Source organism: Rhinichthys klamathensis, unplaced genomic scaffold, assembly GCF_029890125.1.
Source record: "Rhinichthys klamathensis goyatoka isolate OS25496 unplaced genomic scaffold, OSU_Roscu_1.1 h1tg000191l_1, whole genome shotgun sequence".
Taxonomy (NCBI): domain Eukaryota; kingdom Metazoa; phylum Chordata; class Actinopteri; order Cypriniformes; family Leuciscidae; genus Rhinichthys; species Rhinichthys klamathensis.
Window position 1 is genome coordinate 5,146,062 of NW_026606717.1, and position 19,988 is coordinate 5,166,049.

Below are 19,988 nucleotides of genomic sequence, written 5' to 3' on the forward strand. Positions count from 1 at the left end.
AATTCCACTGTCCATGAACAGCCTGAATTTTTGAATGGTATAAGTTGCAGGTGGAACGTCCAGATCTCAGCCTCTGGACAGAATTGGGAGCTGAAACCTGCACTCCTGTGCTCATCTGGGCACGCCCTGTCCATGGTGTGAATTTCAAAGAGATTGGAGAAACTTGAAAATCTGACTGCGGGTGAATCCCCGTAATTACGAGGCGATTTCAACACATGTGTGGAAGTCCCACGGGTGCCTCCCCGTGCCCGGAGTATGGACCTCCAAGTCGGCTTGGTTTCCGAGATACACCCGGTCAAAGTCCCATTTTTAACCGGGCATAACTCCAAAGCCAAGCCGACTTTGGGCTCCATTCTCAGGGGTGAAGGGGGGCCCATGGGTGCCTACCCATGCCCGGAGTATGGAGCTCCAAGTCGGCTTGGTTTCCGAGATACACCCGGTCAAACCTGGACAGGAAGTGGCCGTATCTCGGAAACGGAAGGTCCCACGAGCTGGGGACGGTGGGGTCTGAAGGGGCCCAATGGGCCCCCATCATGCCCGGAGTTTGGAGCTCCAACTCGGCTTAACTCCCGAGATACACCCGGTTATACATAAGGGACTTTTGGACAAAACGATCTATATCTCGGAAATGACGGGCCCCAGCGGATCGTACTTCGGGGCAGTGAGGGGTCCCTAGGGGCCCTCTCAGACCCCAGAGTCCCGAGCCTCTAGGACCCTTCCTTCTGAAGTGAACCCTTTCCTGTTGGGCCCCATATCTCGGACCGTGGGGGCGCTAGAAGCACGGGCTAGGGCGCGTTGGAGAGGGCCCCTCGGGACCCTACTTTGACCCGAGTTTGGTGTCTCTAGGCGGCTGGGTCCCCGAGTTATAGCCGTTTAAAGTTTGGAGCCCACCTGCAACTCATTCGACAGAGCCCCTGTAGGCTCCCCGTGGAAATTGCGTTAAAAGGTCATATTTCATAAATAAGGTGGTTATTTGTGGTCAAGCCTACTGTACACCCCTCAGGGGACACAGCACAACACACTCATGTACATTACAGCCAATAATTGTGCATAGTGTTAGACATTTTCAGCCGGTGAATCCCTGTAAGGAATTGGGGATTTCCGCATATGTGCTGAAGGCCAGTGTGTAACTTATCAAGCTACAGGTGGGATGCCGAATTTGACCGGATGTATCTCGGGAGCTAAGCCGACTTGGGGCTCCATACTCTGGCCCTGTAAAGTACCCCAACATGTTGGATTGTCTTCCCTGTGCACTGTACTGGCTGTTTAGAGAAATAAAACATGTATAATTATGAAATATGACCTATTAATGCATTGACCACGGAGTGCATTAAGGGGCCCTGTCAAACAAGTTACAAGTGGGACCTGACACCTGTAACTTATTCGACAGGGCCCCTTTGTGCACTCCGTGGACATGCCCATTTAAGGCTAATAATGCATAATTGTGAACTCTAAAGTACCCCAACGTGTTGGATTGTATTCCCTGTGCACTGTACTCTATTTTTAAGTAATAAAAACATTAAAAATCACGAATTATGACCTATTAATGCATTGACCACGGAGTGCACAAAGGGGCCCTGTCAAATAAGTTACAGTTGGTATGTTTTTTTATATTTTGAGGTCAAGGTTGATAAAAATGAATAAAATTGATTAAATATCAATTTTAGGTTCATCTGTGGGCCCCCCTGAGCGATTTGCAGCCTTCAGAACCCAGAAATTCCACTGTCCATGAACAGCCTGAATTTTTGAATGGTATAAGTTGCAGGTGGAACGTCCAGATCTCAGCCTCTGGACAGAATTGGGAGATGAAACCTGCACTCCTGCCCTTGTCTGGACGTGCCCCGACAGTGCTGTGCATTTCAGGGAGTTTGGAGAAACTTGAAAATCTGACTGAAAAATTCTCCAAGGGATATACCCCTTTGAGATTTTTTGGGTCGAATTTTCAAGTTTCTCCAATCTCTTTGAAATTCACACCATGGACAGGGCGTGCCCAGATGAGCACAGGAGTGCAGGTTTCATCTCCCAATTCTGTCCAGAGGCTGAGATCTGGACGTTCCACCTGCAACTTATACCATTCAAAAATTCAGGCTGTTCATGGACAGTGGAATTTCTGGGTTCTGAAGGCTGCTAATTGCTCAGGGGGGCCCAAAGATGAACCTAAAATTGATATTTAATCAATTTTATTCATTTTTATCAACCATGACCTCAAAATATAAAAAAACATACCAACTGTAACTTATTTGACAGGGCCCCTTTGTGCACTCCGTGGACATGTCGTTTTAAGGCTTATAATGCATAATTATGAACTGTAAAGTACCCCAACATGTTGGATTGTCTTCCCTGTGCACTGTACTGGCTGTTTAGAGTAATAAAACATGTATAATTATGAAATATGACCTTTTAATGCATTGACCACGGAGTGCACAAAGGGGCCCTGTCGAATAAGTTACAGGTGGGCAAAGTAAGGGCCCACCTGTGACTTGTTCGACAGGGCCCCTTTGTGCACTCCGTGGACATGTCCATTTAAGTCTAATAATGCATAATTGTGAACTGTAAAGTACCCCAACATGTTGGATTGTCTTCCCTGTGCACTGTACTGGCTGTTTAGAGTAATAAAACATTTATAATTACGAAACATGACCTATTAATGCATTGACCACGGAGTGCACAAAGGGGCCCTGTCGAATAAGTTACAGGTGGGCAAAGTAAGGGCCCACCTGTAACTTGTTCGACAGGGCCCCTTTGTGCACTCCGTGGACATGTCCATTTAAGTCTAATAATGCATAATTGTGAACTGTAAAGTACCCCAACATGTTGGATTGTCTTCCCTGTGCACTGTACTGGCTGTTTAGAGTAATAAAACATGTATAATTATGAAATATGACCTATTAATGCATTGACCACGGAGTGCACAAAGGGACCCTGTCAAATCAGTTACAGGTGGGCCCTTACTTTGCCCACCTTCAACTTATTTGACAGAGGCCCTATAGGACAGTGGTTTTATGTGGTCAAACCTACTGTACACAACTCAGGGGACACACCACAACACACTCATGTACATTACAGCCAATAATTGTGCATAGTGTTAGACATTTTCAGCCGGTGAATCCCTGTAAGGAATTGGGGATTTCAGCATATGTGCTGAAGGCCAGTGTGTAACTTATCAAGCTACAGGTGGGATGCCGAATTTGACCGGATGTATCTCGGGAGCTAAGGGGCCCTGTCAAACAAGTTACAAGTGGGACCTGACACCTGTAACTTATTTGACAGGGCCCCTTTGTTTACTCCGTGGACATGCCCATTTAAGGCTAATAATGCATAATTGTGAACTCTAAAGTACCCCAATGTGTTGGATTGTATTCCCTGTGCACTGTACTCTATTTTTAAGTAATAAAAACATTAAAAATCACGAATTATGACCTATTAATGCATTGACCACGGAGTGCACAAAGGGGCCCTGTCAAATAAGTTACAGTTGGTATGTTTTTTTATATTTTGAGGTCATGGTTGATAAAAATGAATAAAATTGATTAAATATCAATTTTAGGTTCATCTGTGGGCCCCCCTGAGCGATTTGCAGCCTTCAGAACCCAGAAATTCCACTGTCCATGAACAGCCTGAATTTTTGAATGGTATAAGTTGCAGGTGGAACGTCCAGATCTCAGCCTCTGGACAGAATTGGGAGCTGAAACCTGCACTCCTGCCCTTGTCTGGACGTGCCCCGACAGTGCTGTGCATTTCAGGGAGTTTGGAGAAACTTGAAAATCTGACTGAAAAATTCTCCAAGGGATACCCTTTGAGATTTTTTGGGTCGAATTTTCAAGTTTCTCCAATCTCTTTGAAATTCACACCATGGACAGGGCGTGCCCAGATGAGCACAGGAGTGCAGGTTTCATCTCCCAATTCTGTCCAGAGGCTGAGATCTGGACGTTCCACCTGCAACTTATACCATTCAAAAATTCAGGCTGTTCATGGACAGTGGAATTTCTGGGTTCTGAAGGCTGCTAATTGCTCAGGGGGGCCCAAAGATGAACCTAAAATTGATATTTAATCAATTTTATTCATTTTTATCAACCATGACCTCAAAATATAAAAAAACATACCAACTGTAACTTATTTGACAGGGCCCCTTTGTGCACTCCGTGGACATGTCCATTTAAGTCTAATAATGCATAATTGTGAACTGTAAAGTACCCCAACATGTTGGATTGTCTTCCCTGTGCACTGTACTGGCTGTTTAGAGTAATAAAACATGTATAATTATGAAATATGACCTATTAATGCATTGACCACGGAGTGCACAAAGGGACCCTGTCAAATCAGTTACAGGTGGGCCCTTACTTTGCCCACCTTCAACTTATTTGACAGAGGCCCTATAGGACAGTGGTTTTATGTGGTCAAACCTACTGTACACAACTCAGGGGACACACCACAACACACTCATGTACATTACAGCCAATAATTGTGCATAGTGTTAGACATTTTCAGCCGGTGAATCCCTGTAAGGAATTGGGGATTTCAGCATATGTGCTGAAGGCCAGTGTGTAACTTATCAAGCTACAGGTGGGATGCCGAATTTGACCGGATGTATCTCGGGAGCTAAGCCGACTTGGGGCTCCATACTCTGGCCCGGAGTTTGGAGCTCCAACTCGGCTTGGTTCCCGAGATACACCCGGTGGTGGTGGTGGTGGACGAACAGGCCGTTCGTTGTCACACAGGTGGTCAGGGGGACGAATGAGCTGTTCGTGTCAGTGGGTGGGGCCCCGGGCCGTCTCTTAGATTGCCCGTTGGCCAACAGGCCGTTCGCTGTCACACAGGAGGTCAGGGGGACGAATGAGCTGTTCGTGTCAGTGGGCGGGGCCCCGGGCCGTCTCTTAGATTGCCCGTGGGCGAACAGGCCGTTCGCTGTCACACAGGCGGTCAGGGGGACGAATGAGCTGTTTGTGTCAGTGGGCGGGGCCCCGGGCCGTCTCTTAGATTGCCCGTGGGCGAACAGGCCGTTCGTTGTCACACAGGCGGTCAGGGGGACGAATGAGCTGTTCGTGTCAGTGGGCGGGGCCCCGGGCCGTCTCTTAGATTGCCCGTGGGCGAACAGGCCGTTCGCTGTCACACAGGCGGTCAGGGGGACGAATGAGCTGTTCGTGTCAGTGGGCGGGGCCCCGGGCCGTCTCTTAGATTGCCCGTGGGCGAACAGGCCGTTTGCTGTCACAAAGGCGGTCAGGGGGACGAATAGGCTGTTTGTGTCAGTGGGCGTGGTCAGGGGGCGGTCACAGGCTGTCTTTGGGACGAAAGGGCGCTCAGTGGACGGTGTGTGTGGTCAGGGAATTTCCCGAAAAGGCGGTCAGGGGTAGGCGCGTGCGCTCCGTGGGCGCCCGCCTGCAACCTGTTCGGCGCGCGTCGAAACGACTGCAGGCGGTCGGCGAGTCGCCCCCCTGTGGCCGATGCCCGTATTGCGAGCGAGGGGGCCGAATTTCGTCGGGCTCCCGCGGGGCCCCCGAGGCCCCCCGGCCCGAGGCGACGCCTCTGGCCCGCCCCGTCGGTCCCCCCCTGCGGCCGGGCGCGGTCGGCCGGCCCCCGAAAAATCATCTAGGGGGCGGCGCGCAGCGTTCCGCTAACCTCCTATCACGGACTACCTTTTAAGCAGCTCGCGGACCGCTGGCCTAACGTGACGGCCTAAAGTGCGCAAGGGCCCCAGGGGACGTGCCCAGATTGCCCATATGGTAGATCCGGCCCTGCACCTGGGAGATCTTTCCTCAAAGGAATTCCTTAACTTCAATCGTATGATCTTATTTTTATATCTTGTTCTTTTTCAGACAAAAATAAATGATCTACTTTCAAATCCACATTAACACCAGGGGCCCTATTTTGACGATCTGAAACGCAAGTATCGGGAGTATCGCAAGTAACTTTGTGGGCGGGTCTTGGGCGCTGTTGCTATTTAACCGGCGGGATAAATGACTCTTGCGCTCGACGCAAATCTAAAAGGGGTTGGTCTGAAGTAGGTTCATTATTCATAGATGTGGTTTGGGCGTAACGGGAAACAACCCAATAAGAGCGTCATATCACATTCCCTTTAAGAGCACGATGAACGAGGTGCGCTTGTTCCATGGCGCAATACTATTATACCGGCGCATTTAGGCGCGCTTCAGAATCGATTCACAGCCAAGGAGATCGATGTTCTCGTCAGGGCCATAAAAGAAAGAGAAGTGACATTGGGGAAGGGATAAACCCGCCCAAATTAGCTTCGGTTAAACATGCATATAATAATTTGGGTAAATGTGTAAGCTTTATGCCTATTTTTCCCATCGTCATGGAATCAACAAAGATTTCCCTCGTGTTTTAATATTTTTCCTTATAATAATGTATCATTTGCAAAAAGTAAAATGCATCTGTGTAGATAAGAGAATCATCTACAGTGTATGCGCGTTGTTCACACCGTGTATTATGGCCAAGCATTCGCGCTTAAAATAGCATCTGAATGTAAGCGCAACGCGCCACTGACTTTAGACTAGGTTTTTTCTGGTCAGTGGCACAATTGTTTTCTGGAACTGCAAAATAGCTCCAAGGATTGTTTGCGCCGGAACACGCCTCCTTTTTTGCGCTGAACCGCCCAGGGAGCGCAAGTTCATTCAAAATACGAATGATACATGCGTCGGTGTACAAAGTCAATTGCGCTGGGTGCAAGATAGGGCCCCAGAAATGTAAGTTTAAAGCTGCAGTCCGTAGCTTTTTTTGGGTTAAAAATGATCCAAAATAAATTTAAAACTATCTGCTTGCCTTAGCTCGATTCAAAACGGTAAGCTTGTAATAATGTTTTTAACTCAAGTGGTACTGGTGGATTTCCGCGGGAAATTCGAGCATGTCTTTGCGTCATTACGTCACATCTGTACACATAAAGAAGAAGTCTCGGCTAGTAGGCTATGTTGCGTGTGAGGATGTTGGAGGTGGAGATTTATAGCCTTTTCTCACAGCACTTGATATAATTAAACTTATCAATTTGATGGCGGATCCAGAAAGGTTCAAACGACAATCACCAGTGACAACTGGAGATTCACCTGGTGTAAAATGCAAAAGACTTCGTTCAGACTTCGGAGTGGCTACAGAAAAAAGAGACTGCAACCGGACCCATGCGAAAACAAGGATACATATCGGAAGAACATTAAATGTAGTCACGCAATGCTGACGTTGTTAACATTAACAATTTGAGAACAAAGTATAATTTGCACGGTTTTACGTGATATGATAAGCGATTGTTAGTTTTAACCCTTTCGCACGTACGTTTAAAATATTCTAACTGACCCCCCAGCGTGAGTTTTTCAAGGCGACCGTTATTTAGAACCTGCCACTTTAATGTTTCCATGGTGACGCGTCATTTCTTGTCACGTGACACAGCGCAATCACAACACAGAGCTGAATGAGTGATGATCTGCTTTTATGTCTTTTTTCCTTTTCTATTCAAAATATTCACACATGTATTAGCTATAGCATGAAACACTGATATTCCGATTGTCAAATATGTGCAAGTGGATGTGTTTTGTTGTTTAAACGTCTTTATAACGATCGCGTTAGTTGAGCTGGATGTGCGATGGGCGGCGCCATGTTAGTTTGTTTCACAGTTCAGAGAATCGGATCTGTTGTTTCTCACGAAATACATGAAAGTAAGTGGCCGGTGAACTAGGAGAAGAATAGGGTAAAATGTAAAGCTACTTACACAATGGGTATCTGATATGAATAAAACGTTTTGTCTTATTATAATGGAAATGATTATTGTAGCCGTTTCCATAGACATCAGTGTCTATTTTACTAATTCAAAATCACTGTTTTGCTAGTACTTATGTGTATTTAAATGTCTGAAACCTAAAATAAACATTATGTGGTTTAAAATACTCAATAGTTGTGATATATGACAGCACTGAGTGCGTCCGTCTCTGGCTCAGCGCCAGCCAACGCGCGAAAGCACGTTTGAATTTAGCAGTTGATCACGTGATGCACTGACCGTTCTAATCACACCGATGTGATCGTACGCTCCAGGGACCAGCCAAGACTGATCACACCGGTGTGATCGTACGCGTGAAAGGGTTAATCAGCGCGATTTACTGCAATGTCAGAACCAGAACAAAAGTGTATGTTACTTACTTGTTCAGATGACATTTTCCGGTGAAAATTATTATGTTGGTCATACTTCCAAAATGAATAATCTGTGATTCTGAATGACAGTATCCACGCGTTGACTGACAGCCGCACATTCTCCTCAAACATTGGATTCATCCGCGCTGTGCCGTGCCTAGGTACAACTCACGTAAAGTTGATAATTCCGTGAATAAATGCAATTGCAGATTTCGAACAGAGATGGCGACAAAGAGGAAAAACTGCGGACTGCAGCTTTTAAAGCTTAGCTTGCTTCTGTTTCTCTTCAAATACCGAAGACATTGTTTTGCCATTCTATTACTTTTTGCCACTCTCTATTTGTATTGGAGAAGCAACAGGCTGTGTGTGTGTGTGTGTGTGTAGAGGAGGGTATAGATTCCGAAGGAATGGGCTGCTTCACTCTCCCTTCTCTAAACACTCTAAGAACTCGAGGAAAAGAAAAAGAAAAGTTAAAAAACAAAGTTAACCCTTATATTTTCTGTTGTCTTTTTTTGTTGTTTTTCTAAAATTCATTTTATCTCAGATCAGTTTATTATTATTTTTTTCAATTTATCTCAGATCAGATTCTTCCTCAAATATTGAACAGCTTCACTGTCAAAATCAGAATGCATGCGATTCTAGCTCCTATAATTCCATTGATACCATTCTTCTAAGGGTTAAATCCTCAGCGTGTTTAAACGTTTTAGGATTCTTCTGATCTCATGAAATGGCGTATGTATGACACGCCAATTCGTATTTCCATTTTTGGCGTGCTATCAACACGCATAATCGCTTTTCAGCGTGTTTATCAACGCCTTTGACTTAACGTTATATTACTGTATTATGTATATAAATATATGACCTACCCCAACCTCGTCCCTAAACCTACCCGTCACTGGGGTTAATACCATTTATGAGTCTTCTCCTACCATCCTAGGAAAAGAAATATCGCTCCACAGATGTAGATACAGATTTTGCTTCGTTTCGCTCGGACATTTAACGGCGTACGCATACACGCGGAATCACTCGGACATTTAATGGCGTAGACATACACGCAAAAGATTTCGGCGTGGACATACACGCGGATAGCTCAAAATGCGTATAGATAACACGCCACTTGAATTGAAAGTGGCGTGTATGTTTACGCAAAGTCATGATGTCATGTTGTCTATACAGCACTACCTTAAAGCACAGACCCGTCACTTTAAACCGCTTTAATCACCGGTTGTCACACCTCCTCAGTGTGTTTAAATGTTTTAGTTTATTCGACCCTTTTTTCTTTGCAGACTCGCCACATCTAAACCTCCTCATGATCAAGCAAATTGCTAAATCGCCTTATAGATAATTCTACCAATATTTGACTAAATGGTCTTTTTTTCAGCATTGTTCAAATATTTTTTTAGAGATCCACTGATCAGAGCAACTTAAATAAGCCAAATTAAATTGAACCTATATAAACCTCCCATAGAGAAAGGACTGCAGATCTCCAGTGGTGCTGAGGAGTCAATAGATCATGGTTTTTTTGCACTGCTTTGGATTAAGAAGATTTTTTCAGACCTTGGAAGATTGGTTCAAAAAATTAGAAGTGTTTATCACAATGATTTTTATATTTGGTCTGAAATATATTGCTGCAAAGAGGAATAATATTTATTTGATAAATTGTATAGTGGCTGAAGCAAAGTTGGCAATATGTTTGACAAGAAAGCGGAAATTAAAAGGTGAATGTTCAGTGGACCCTGATTTGAATTTTAAAGCCCTAATAACAGCAAAAATTAGAGCAGACTTTGTTTATAATACAATAACAAATAATTTCATGTTTTTTAATGAAATTTGGGGAATTGGAAACATTTTGTGTAGAGTTGATGAAGAGGAACATTTATTTTTCTTTTGTAATTTTTTCTTTTCTTTTCTTTTTTTATTTCTAAAAGGTTTTTAATTTGGAGTAAAAATGTGTAAATGGGTTATAATAAAAAAAAGAGTTGGACTTCTAAAAGAAAAAGTGTTATTAAAGGAGTGTAAAAATGATTTGTCTCTCTCTCAACAGTCTGTCACAACTCTATGTAAAAATATTCATGCCTGCTCTGCCTGTGAGTGACATTAAACATTAAATGTGTTTACTGTATGTAACTATACAGTAAAAATAACTATTCTATGTAATAACTTTAAAAATATATATTTTTTCAGGCTGCCTTTATGTATCAGCTGCAGGGACGGTATCTTCAAAATCAGGTAAACCCAAGCAATGTGTCTCCATTATTATTTTGCCTGAGCTTATTGTTCATATAGCATATACAAGGGTCTGTTTTTGATTGTATATTTGTTTAGGGTATTATTTGGCCTCAGGTCATCACAGGAGTAGCAGGGAACATCCTCAACGCTTTAATAAACTACATCTTCCTTCATCTGCTAGATCTTGGTGTGCCGTAAGAACCTGTCTAGATTCTGTCTATCACATTTCATGGGATCTTATGTTGGGTCCCAAATGACATACTATACGCTTTGCACTTATACTATGCACAATGTACTCTACCATCTAGTGTATGAAGTTTATAATGCGATTTTTGTCATCCAGCTTTGGAGTCTGATAGACACAATGTAAGGAAAGCTGTGATAATTGAGTGCATAACGTGTCCAACATTCTAAAATAGATTTTTTCCCCCAGTTAATTAAGTGCATCATCCGGATCAGTCTGAAAACACTACTTGCACTATTTATACTATAAAATGGCATAAAGTGCATACGCATGCAAATTGGGACACACCTTTAGTTTGTTGTAATTTAAAAAAAAGAACCCAATGCTTAAAAATAATTAAAGGTCCAAATGACTCCATGGAGTCCTTCTTTCTTACTAACAGTGGATCTGCTGCTGCAAACACCATTTCCCAGTATTCATTGGCTGTGTTTCTCTATGTCTACATCCGCTGGAAGGGCCTGCATGAAGCCACCTGGGATGGTGAGTGTCTATCCATGTCAACAGAACCCTTGGTTTTCAAGAGAGTGTACTGTTTATATTCTGAGACACAAAGACTGCGCAATAACAAAATTACATTAAAACATTAAAACATTCAAGGAATGTTTAAATTTAAAGTTAATTTTATAACATACTGCCATAGATACTCAATGTTGAAACTGTCATATCTTTCTGCTGATCTCCATCTCTGTCTCACATTAGGCTGGTCTAGTGACTGTCTGCAGGAATGGGGCGCCTTCATTCGCTTGGCTTTTCCCAGCATGGTCATGCTTTGTGTGGAGTGGTGGACATATGAGATTGGTGGATTCCTGGCAGGTTTGCAAACTTCCTGTGTTTTTATGTAATTCAATTTGCCTTGTGGCATAAATTTAAGATCTTCATGTATTGTATTTTATCATTGTAGGGCTCATCAGTGAGGCCGAACTGGGAGCCCAGTCTGTTGTGTGTGAGCTGGCCACTATTGCATATTTGGTAGGTTTACAAAGGTAATTCGGTCTAACTTGTAACAAAAACAAAACTGTACACATGTTCTGGTTTCAAGATCTTCTCAGACCCAGCAGCACCAGCTGTTTGCTGGTCAACAGGTCAAGATATTAGCATTACATTTATACAAAAGATAAACTGAAATTGGAACCTGTTGACAGAACTGTGTAACTAATGTTACATTTCTGTTATTCCACGTTCAGTACTTGGTCTCATTTTCCATTAGCAAATAGTCTTTTGTTAGTCTCTGCATGGGTGGTGAAAACGTCTCGGTTACTAATGTAACCCTCGTTCCCTGAAGGAGGGAATGGGAGACGTATCGTCGATGTGACGACGTAATTGGGATCTGTTGTGGCAAAAAATTCTATTTCAAATTGTCTTTTAAAAGGTATTTATTCTTGCAAGAAGGCCCAGTCACTGCACAGACATTACTCTGTAGAGTGACTCCGACAAAAAAACAGGAAGAGCTGGGCCACCTTTATACTCGTCTCAAGGTCCTATGAAGCAGGGTTTTTTTTACTGTGCACATTGCCAAATAAGGGATACACTGTTGCATGCTTCTATTCATCACTAGCGGACCATCGAATTTAGATGTATCCTGACCTCTAGGACCAAAGGTCCCTTTCCAGCTGTTCCCAAGGTGTCTCACTCCTGCACATTCACAGATACACGAACATACATATATGTGACCCGTCACAGAAACCAGGGACACAAGTCGGCAGCACAACTTGCGAGCAAATTGAGAAAGAAGCGTTTTTTTTTTCAAAATTGGTGATTTCAGCTTTTTTGCAGAATCTGTTAGTTGAGATCCTAACCTCTCCATGTTTGAGATAACAGTATTGGTATATTTAAAAGCGTACATTTTGAGGTTGAAATCGGCTTTTTTTTCGGAGATTCTAGCATGCAGTAGGGGCGTGTAATTGTCTGTGTGTATTTCCATACTGAATAGCCGCCGGCGCTTTTGCCCCCGCCCCCCAACAGCGTGGCTACTTATGCTGTGCTCTGGTCGGCTCTATATGATATCAAAATTCAATGAAGATGGACGCCGCAAAGATTGTCGCAGACGAGCTGAAAATGTTGTCGCCGCACTTTGTGGGCTCGGGAAACTGAACCGGAGGTATGGGCGCGGCGCGCGCGCCCTCTGTGCTTGCATACGGCGGCTCGGCTCGCTGACAGTGGTGGCATAATATGTCCCGATTGCTTTGAATGGGGAACGTTTTGTGAACAGGGAACATACTTAATGGACTGGCAACAATCTCCATAGAACATGAACTGGCACAGAGAATCGAAATAGAGGATGCAGTTAAGACCTTTGCTGCGATGAAGGCCTGCCGTGCGCGTTTCTGTAACGTAAGTTAAGCTTCATTTGCTCTTTAGTCGTTATTTAAGATGCTGAACCTGCTGATGATATAATGTGCTTGCGGACTTTTCATTTGTGTGTGTGTATAAGTTACGCACATAAGAAAGTGGTGTAAAGAGATTTGCAACAGTAATTTGAGGAGGTGAAATATGATTATTTGGAAAATTCCTGTCATGACTGCTTAAAGAAAAATGCCAGCAGGCATTTACCTCCTGCATAAACTTTAATATTGTTGACATTTTGGGCACACGCGCGTTGCACACTATTTGCGTTATATGTAGGCCTATTATATGTATGTTATATGTAGGCCTATATTGGTCTTTGTGTGTTGTTGCTGGTTCTCTTACGAGAGGTTCTCTCGTATTGCGTAAGCTAGCTTACGCTGCGGGAAAGATTCATCTTTGCTGAGATATTGAAGCCAAAAATTATTTCATAATTTGTATCCATACACAACGCAGTTTCTCTGCGGCAGACCTAGAGCAGGCTAGCTAGCAGCTCATTGGTTCGCTCAGAGAGAACTGCTTAAGCCTATGGGAGAGCGGGGCTGAACCCGCTTCCAATGAGAGGCGCCCGCGCGCTCATTGCGTCATGGCCCGCCAGAATGGGCGTGGCCATGGTGTATATAACAGTCTCTCCCAGGCTTATATGTTGATTCATTTCATCTTCAGCAAGCTGCACGCTTCTGCTGTCGTGAGAAAAGCCGTCGCCGTCGAGAAGGCATCACTCTAGCGAGCTCCCGGACCCTGAAGAAGCCGGCCGTCTTCGCCACCTTCAGCCGCCCTGCAAGCTAGCGCCATCCGACGACTGTATCCTTCTCTATTATATCTAAAAGAGCCGAGCGTCTTTTTAAAGATGTCTCGTTTTTCCTGCGGCTCTTGCCGCGCTCGTCTCGAGGACGGAGACCGCCATGTCATCTGCGCTCTCTGCCTGGGACTCGAGCACGCAGAACTCGCCCTCGCGGATGGAGGATGCGGCTTCTGTGAGAGCCTGCCGTTGTCGTCCCTGCGGGCACGACTTCTGGCAGCAAAATCCGCTCCCGCGCCGCCTTCCTCTTCGCCGCGTAAGAAAAAACGCCGCTCCCAGAGGCCGCCGGAGCCCCCAGCGGAACAATGCGGGCCGCCGCCGCCGCCTCCCGCTTCCCGCTCTCCCTCCCCGCCCCTGCCGGACATACAGTTGCCGCCGAGTGGCCGCTCTGTCGCTTCCGATGACGCCGCGGAGGAGAAGGACTCCTGTTCACTGCTCGCATCAGACAGTGAAGAATGGTCATCTCTCGGATCCACGAGAGAATCGGCGGGGATCCGCGCCGGGATAGAGGAGGAACTAATGCGCCTCCTCTCACAGGCCGTCGAACGCCTCGGTCTCGAGTGGTCTCCTCCACCCGAGCAGGCCCCGAACCGGATGGACGGCAGCTTTTTTCATCGGCGCTCGACCCCCGCGTGCAACCGGGCCGCTCCATTCCTGCCTGAACTTCACGCAGAGCTGACGAAGTCCTGGAATGCCCCGCTCTCGGCTAGAAACCGCTCTGATATATCCGCCTCGCTGCGCTCGGTGGACGGAGCCGCCGAGAAAGGCTACTCAGCCATGCCGCCCGTCGAGGACTTGGTCGCCGCACACCTCTGCCCGCCCTCTGCTAGATGGCGCTCTTCCCCCACGCTTCCTTCGAAAGCTTGCAGAGCGACCTCGAGCTTTCATGCTCGCGCCTACGCCGCCGCCGGTCAGGCCGCCGCAGCGCTACATTCGATGTCTGTCCTCCAAGTATTACAGAGCGATATTCTCCGTGAGTGGGCCGAAGGCGGTAGAAACCCCTCCCCCGCTGTCACGGATCTGAGAAGTGCTACGGACCTCGCCCTTCGCGCCACTAAAGCCGCCGCACAAGCTCTGGGGAGATGCATGGCCAGCCTTTGTGTTGCCGAGAGACACTTATGGCTCACGCTCGCCGACATGGGAGATTCTGAGCGCGCCGCGTTTCTTAACGCACCCCTCTCCCCGACGGGCCTTTTTGGATCTGCTGTCACGGGAATCGTCGATCGCTTTTCTGAGGTCCAGAAAGCTACTCAGGCGATGAATTTGTTTCTGCCCCGCCGCGCTAGCTCTTCCGCGGGCCGCTCTCGCGAGCCTCCTGCCAGAGCTCCACCACAGCGCCCCCCTCCGCAGACTCAAACAGCCCAGCGCAGACAGGACGGCCGCCCTCGCTCTCGCTCTGACAGCCGCCGCAGACCGCCGCCCCCACGAGGCCCGCGACCTAAGATCACGCTGAAGCCTGATCATCAGAAGTCTGCCTAGCAAAGTCAAGAAAACGACGGTGCTCTCCCGCTGCGGCCGGACCGCCGTCAAAGCTTCGCCCTCTGCCAGTCCCCGTTATTTCGCCGACTGCTGTAGTGTTGACCGCCACAAACAAGCCGGTGTTCCAGCCCGCTTGCGAGCGACAAAAAGCCGTTTTTACGGCTACCCAGAGAAATCTCAAAAAGAGAAAATTTGCCAGTTGTGTAGAAAATGTGCCCACAATCATGTGCTCACCCATACACACAAGCATAACATACCCCGTGTCTCTATCAGAGCCCCATCACATGAAACGGGCACAGCCCGCTCTAATATCAGAGAACATAAACACGCCCACGAGCTCGTGCGCGTGTCCCCTCTCTGCTCGCTCTGTTTCACGGCCCATAGACTCCTCTCTGAGTGCAAATCCCGTTGCCACACACATTCAAAGCGCGCCCACACACTGTGTCCAGCCCGCTATGTGCAGCAATCAGGGCGATATAGCCATTCGGCCACTAGCCGCATGCTCCAAAGCGTGGGAAGCCATTCCAGGCATTTCCCCGTGGGTACTAAGCATTATTAGAACGGCTATCTGCTACAGATTCGCCACCGCCCGCCTCGTGCGCGCGCGCGGCTCGAATCTACTGTCAGCCCGCTGGCCGCCGGCACGCTCCGCTCAGAAATTGCGACGCTGTTGCAAAAGGGCGCCATAGAGAGAGTCCCACCATCTATGACCGAGTCGGGGTTTTACGGCCGTTATTTTCTGGTTCCCAAGAAAGACGGCGGCCTCAGACCGATTTTAGATCTCAGGTCTTTGAACAAAGTGCTCATGAAGAGACCGTTCAAGATGCTCACTACCAGGAAACTCCTCGCGCATGTGCGCCAGGGGGACTGGTTCATCTCTCTAGACCTGAAAGACGCCTATTTTCAGATCCAGATAAATCCCTGTCACAGGCCATTCTTACGTTTCGCCTTCGAGGGTCATGTTTATCAATACGCCGTTCTCCCGTTCGGCTTATCTCTGGCGCCCCGCACATTTACGAAGTGCATGGATACGGCGCTCGCCCCCCTGCGGAGCCAGGGGCTGCGCATATTGAATTATCTGGACGACTGGCTGATTTTGGCCCAATCACAGACGGAGCTTCTGTCGCACCGCGCAGTTCTCCTCGGCCATCTGAAAACGCTGGGCCTCTCTGTCAACTGGACAAAGAGCTCCCTTCAACCCAGTCAATCGATTTCCTTTCTAGGAATAGATTTGAACTCGGTCACGATGACGGCTCGCCTGTCTACACAGCGCGCGCGCAGTGTACAGTGACTGGCCGCCTCGTTTCAGATGGGCACCCGCTCACCTCTGAAAACTTTTCAGAGGATGCTGGGTTACATGGCCTCAGCCTCCGCTGTGCTTCAGCTGGGCCTTCTGCACATGCGTCCGCTTCAGCTTTGGTTAAACAGCCGTGTACCCCACCGCGCGTGGAACACGGGCCGCCAGCTGATCAGTTACGCAGACATGTCTCACGGCGCTGCAGCCATGGACAGTAGCAGAATGGTTTCGACAGGGCGTCACGATGGGGAACTTTTCTCGCCGAAAAGTCATCTCGACAGATGCATCCAACACGGGTTGGGGTGCAGTCTGCGAGGGCTCACCGGCCTTCGGCCATTGGTCGACACAGGAAAGCCCCTTACACATAAACTGTCTGGAAATGCTTGCGGTCGAGAACGCGCTTTCGCGCTTCCTCCCGCTCATTCGGGGACACCACGTCCTGATCCGTTCGGACAACATGGCTGTGGTCTCCTATCTCAACCGTCAGGGCGGTGTCAGGTCCAGGAATCTCTTCCTACTGACACACCGCATTTTAGTTTGGTCTCAGAGCCGCCTGCTCTCGCTCAGAGCGACGCATGTGCCGGGCCATCTGAACGACGGTCCAGACATACTGTCCAGGAACCTCATCTCCTCAGGAGAATGGTCACTGAACACACAAACGGTCCAAATACTGTGGCGGCTATTCGGCAGAGCAGAGGTGGACCTCTTCGCGTCAGAAGAGAACGCTCACTGCCCAATATTTTTCTCAAGGAGCGAGGATACGCTAGCCCAGGAATGGCCTCGCCGCCCGCTCTATGCATTCCCTCCGATCGCTCTGCTACCACAGGTAATTCAGAGGATCAGGGACACACGCCACTCGGTGCTCCTCATAGCCCCGCGTTGGGAGAGTCAGAATTGGGTTCCGGAGCTCACTCAGCTGTCGCAGACAGCCCCGTGGCCCATCCCAGTCAGAGCAGATCTCCTCTCTCAGGCTCGCGGCACGATCTGGCACCCCCATCCACGGCGCTGGGCGCTACATGCATGGGTGATCAACGACTATTCGTTGATTTGCCAGAAGGAGTAAGAAACACTATCATACAGGCTAGAGCACCTTCCACGAGAAGGCTCTATGCGTCTAAATGGTCTGTGTTCTCAAAATGGTGCACCGACAAACATCTGGACCCACGGTCATGCGAGGTGCCGTCTTTGCTCGTTTTCCTTCAAGAGATGCTGGACAAGGGCAGGTCCCCCTCCACTCTCAAGGTTTACGTGGCAGCCGTCGCGGCGTTCTCTGAACCCCGACGCGCTCAGTCCCTGGGCAAAGACGAGTTAGTCATCCGCTTCCTCAGGGGAGCTAAGAGGATGAACCCTCCGCGCCCCCCTTCGGTTCCTATCTGGGATCTTTCTATAGTTCTCGAAGCTATGAAAGCACCCCCGTTCGAACCGCTCGAGTCTGTGGACCTAAAATACCTCTCGCTCAAAACCGTTTTTCTGACGGCTCTGTCCTCAGTAAAACGCGTGGGGGATCTTCACGCGCTCTCATCCAGCGCCGCGTGTCTCGAGTTTGGTCCGAATGATTCTGTTGTCATTCTCAAACCTAGACATGGCTATGTCCCGAAGGCGATTGGTACCCCGTTCAGGGCTCAGATTATTTCCCTATCGGCTCTGCCTTCATCCGATAGTGAGCGCGACGCCAATCTCCTCTGCCCGGTGCGGGCTCTGAGATTGTACACTACGCGCGCTGCCGCGTTCAGACGCGCTGAGCAGCTTTTCGTGTCGTTTGGGGGGCGCACCAAAGGTCTGGCCGCCTCTAAACAGACACTGTCTAGATGGATAGTAGACGCTATCGCCTCTGCTTACGCATCTAAATGCCTGCCCTGCCCTCTGGGCATCAGGGCGCACTCCACTAGAGGCATGGCCTCATCGTGGGCATGGTCCTGTGGAATTTCCATTCATGACATTTGTGTGGCCAAGGGATGGGCCTCCCCGTCCACTTTTGTCAGATTTTACAACTTGGAAGTTCCCGCCTTGCAGGCAAAATTACTAGCTGTCTAAACGACCAGCTCCCTAAGAAGCTGCATTACTGGGAGTCCCTCACACAACCGGTTCGCCCCTTGTGCTCTCTTTAAATGCTTATACTCTTCATGTGCCCGCTCTGCCGGCCTCATACATGCTTATGTATACACTTCATGTGCCCGCTCTGCCGGCCTCATAATACATTCACTCCACTCCCTAAGAAGCTGCATTACTGGGAGTCCCTCACACAACCGGTTCGCCCCTTGTGCTCTCTTTAAATGCTTATACTCTTCATGTGCCCGCTCTGCCGGCCTCATACATGCTTATGTATACACTTCATGTGCCCGCTCTGCCGGCCTCATAATACATTCACTCCACGTTAAAATCCCCCGGTATCTCCCTGGGATTCATGAGTGGATTCATAGCGCGCACGGCGTTGACCAGGTGTTCCCGCAGCGTAAGCTAGCTTACGCAATACGAGAGAGCCTCTCGTAAGAGAACGAATCGGTTACCTAACGTAACCTCGGTTCTCTCTAGAAGAGGGAACGAGTATTGCGTTCCCGGCCGTGCTTGCGCTACTAGCGTTTCGCTTCACGCTGAAATAAATCAACATATAAGCCTGGGAGAGACTGTTATATACACCATGGCCACGCCCATTCTGGCGGGCCATGACGCAATGAGCGCGCGGGCTCAGCCCCGCTCTCCCATAGGCTTAAGCAGTTCTCTCTGAGCGAACCAATGAGCTGCTAGCTAGCCTGCTCTAGGTCTGCCGCAGAGGAACTGCGTTGTGTATGGATACAAATTATGAAATAATTTTTGGCTTCAATATCTCAGCAAAGATGAATCTTTCCCGCAGCGTAAGCTAGCTTACGCAATACTCGTTCCCTCTTCTAGAGAGAACCGAGGTTACGTTAGGTAACCGATTCGTTTTGCGTTATATGTATATGGCATATTGGTCTTTTTGTGTTGATGCTGGTTTTGCGTTAAATGTATGGCATATTGGTCTTTGTGTGTGTTGTTGCTGGTTTTGCGTTATATGTATGGCATATTGGTCTTTGTGTGTTATTGCTGGTATACGTTGCAAATAGAGGGGCAGCACAATTGTTTTTCGCCTAGAGCGGCAGAAGTGCATTCGCCGGTCCTGGGGGTGAGTTTCCATAAACATTAAAGTTTGTCGTTTTGTTTTCATTCTAAGAACGCGTAGTTATCTCATGTTTAGTCTGTTTAGACCTTCCCATACCTAACTATTGTTATTAGCTAGCTCAGGAAAGAAAAAAAAGCTGTAAGCACAGGGGGGGACATTACAGGGGGTATGGCTTATCTAAATGAGATGTTAATGAGCCCTATTGTCACTCCTAGCAGCAGAGAGAGGTGAGAACTGCACAATCTTTCGAGGCCGTTATCTAACCTTTTAGTTTTTTTAAGTGCCTACATTCAAATGGCCACAACATCTCCAAATATTATCAGATTTC

At 47.7% G+C, this 19,988-nt stretch overlaps 1 protein-coding gene across 1 annotated transcript in view; it reads left to right on the forward strand.

Annotated features, from left to right (window-relative positions):
* Positions 1–19,988, forward strand: part of LOC130095434 (multidrug and toxin extrusion protein 1-like) — a 92,029-nt gene that overhangs the window by 65,620 nt on the left and 6,421 nt on the right. Inside the window, exons 5-10 of the mRNA XM_056262171.1 lie at positions 10,172–10,214; positions 10,312–10,356; positions 10,453–10,550; positions 10,983–11,080; positions 11,300–11,413; positions 11,502–11,569. Of these exons, the coding sequence (XP_056118146.1) occupies positions 10,172–10,214; positions 10,312–10,356; positions 10,453–10,550; positions 10,983–11,080; positions 11,300–11,413; positions 11,502–11,569 (466 nt within the window). The remainder of the gene's footprint in view (positions 1–10,171; positions 10,215–10,311; positions 10,357–10,452; positions 10,551–10,982; positions 11,081–11,299; positions 11,414–11,501; positions 11,570–19,988) is intronic.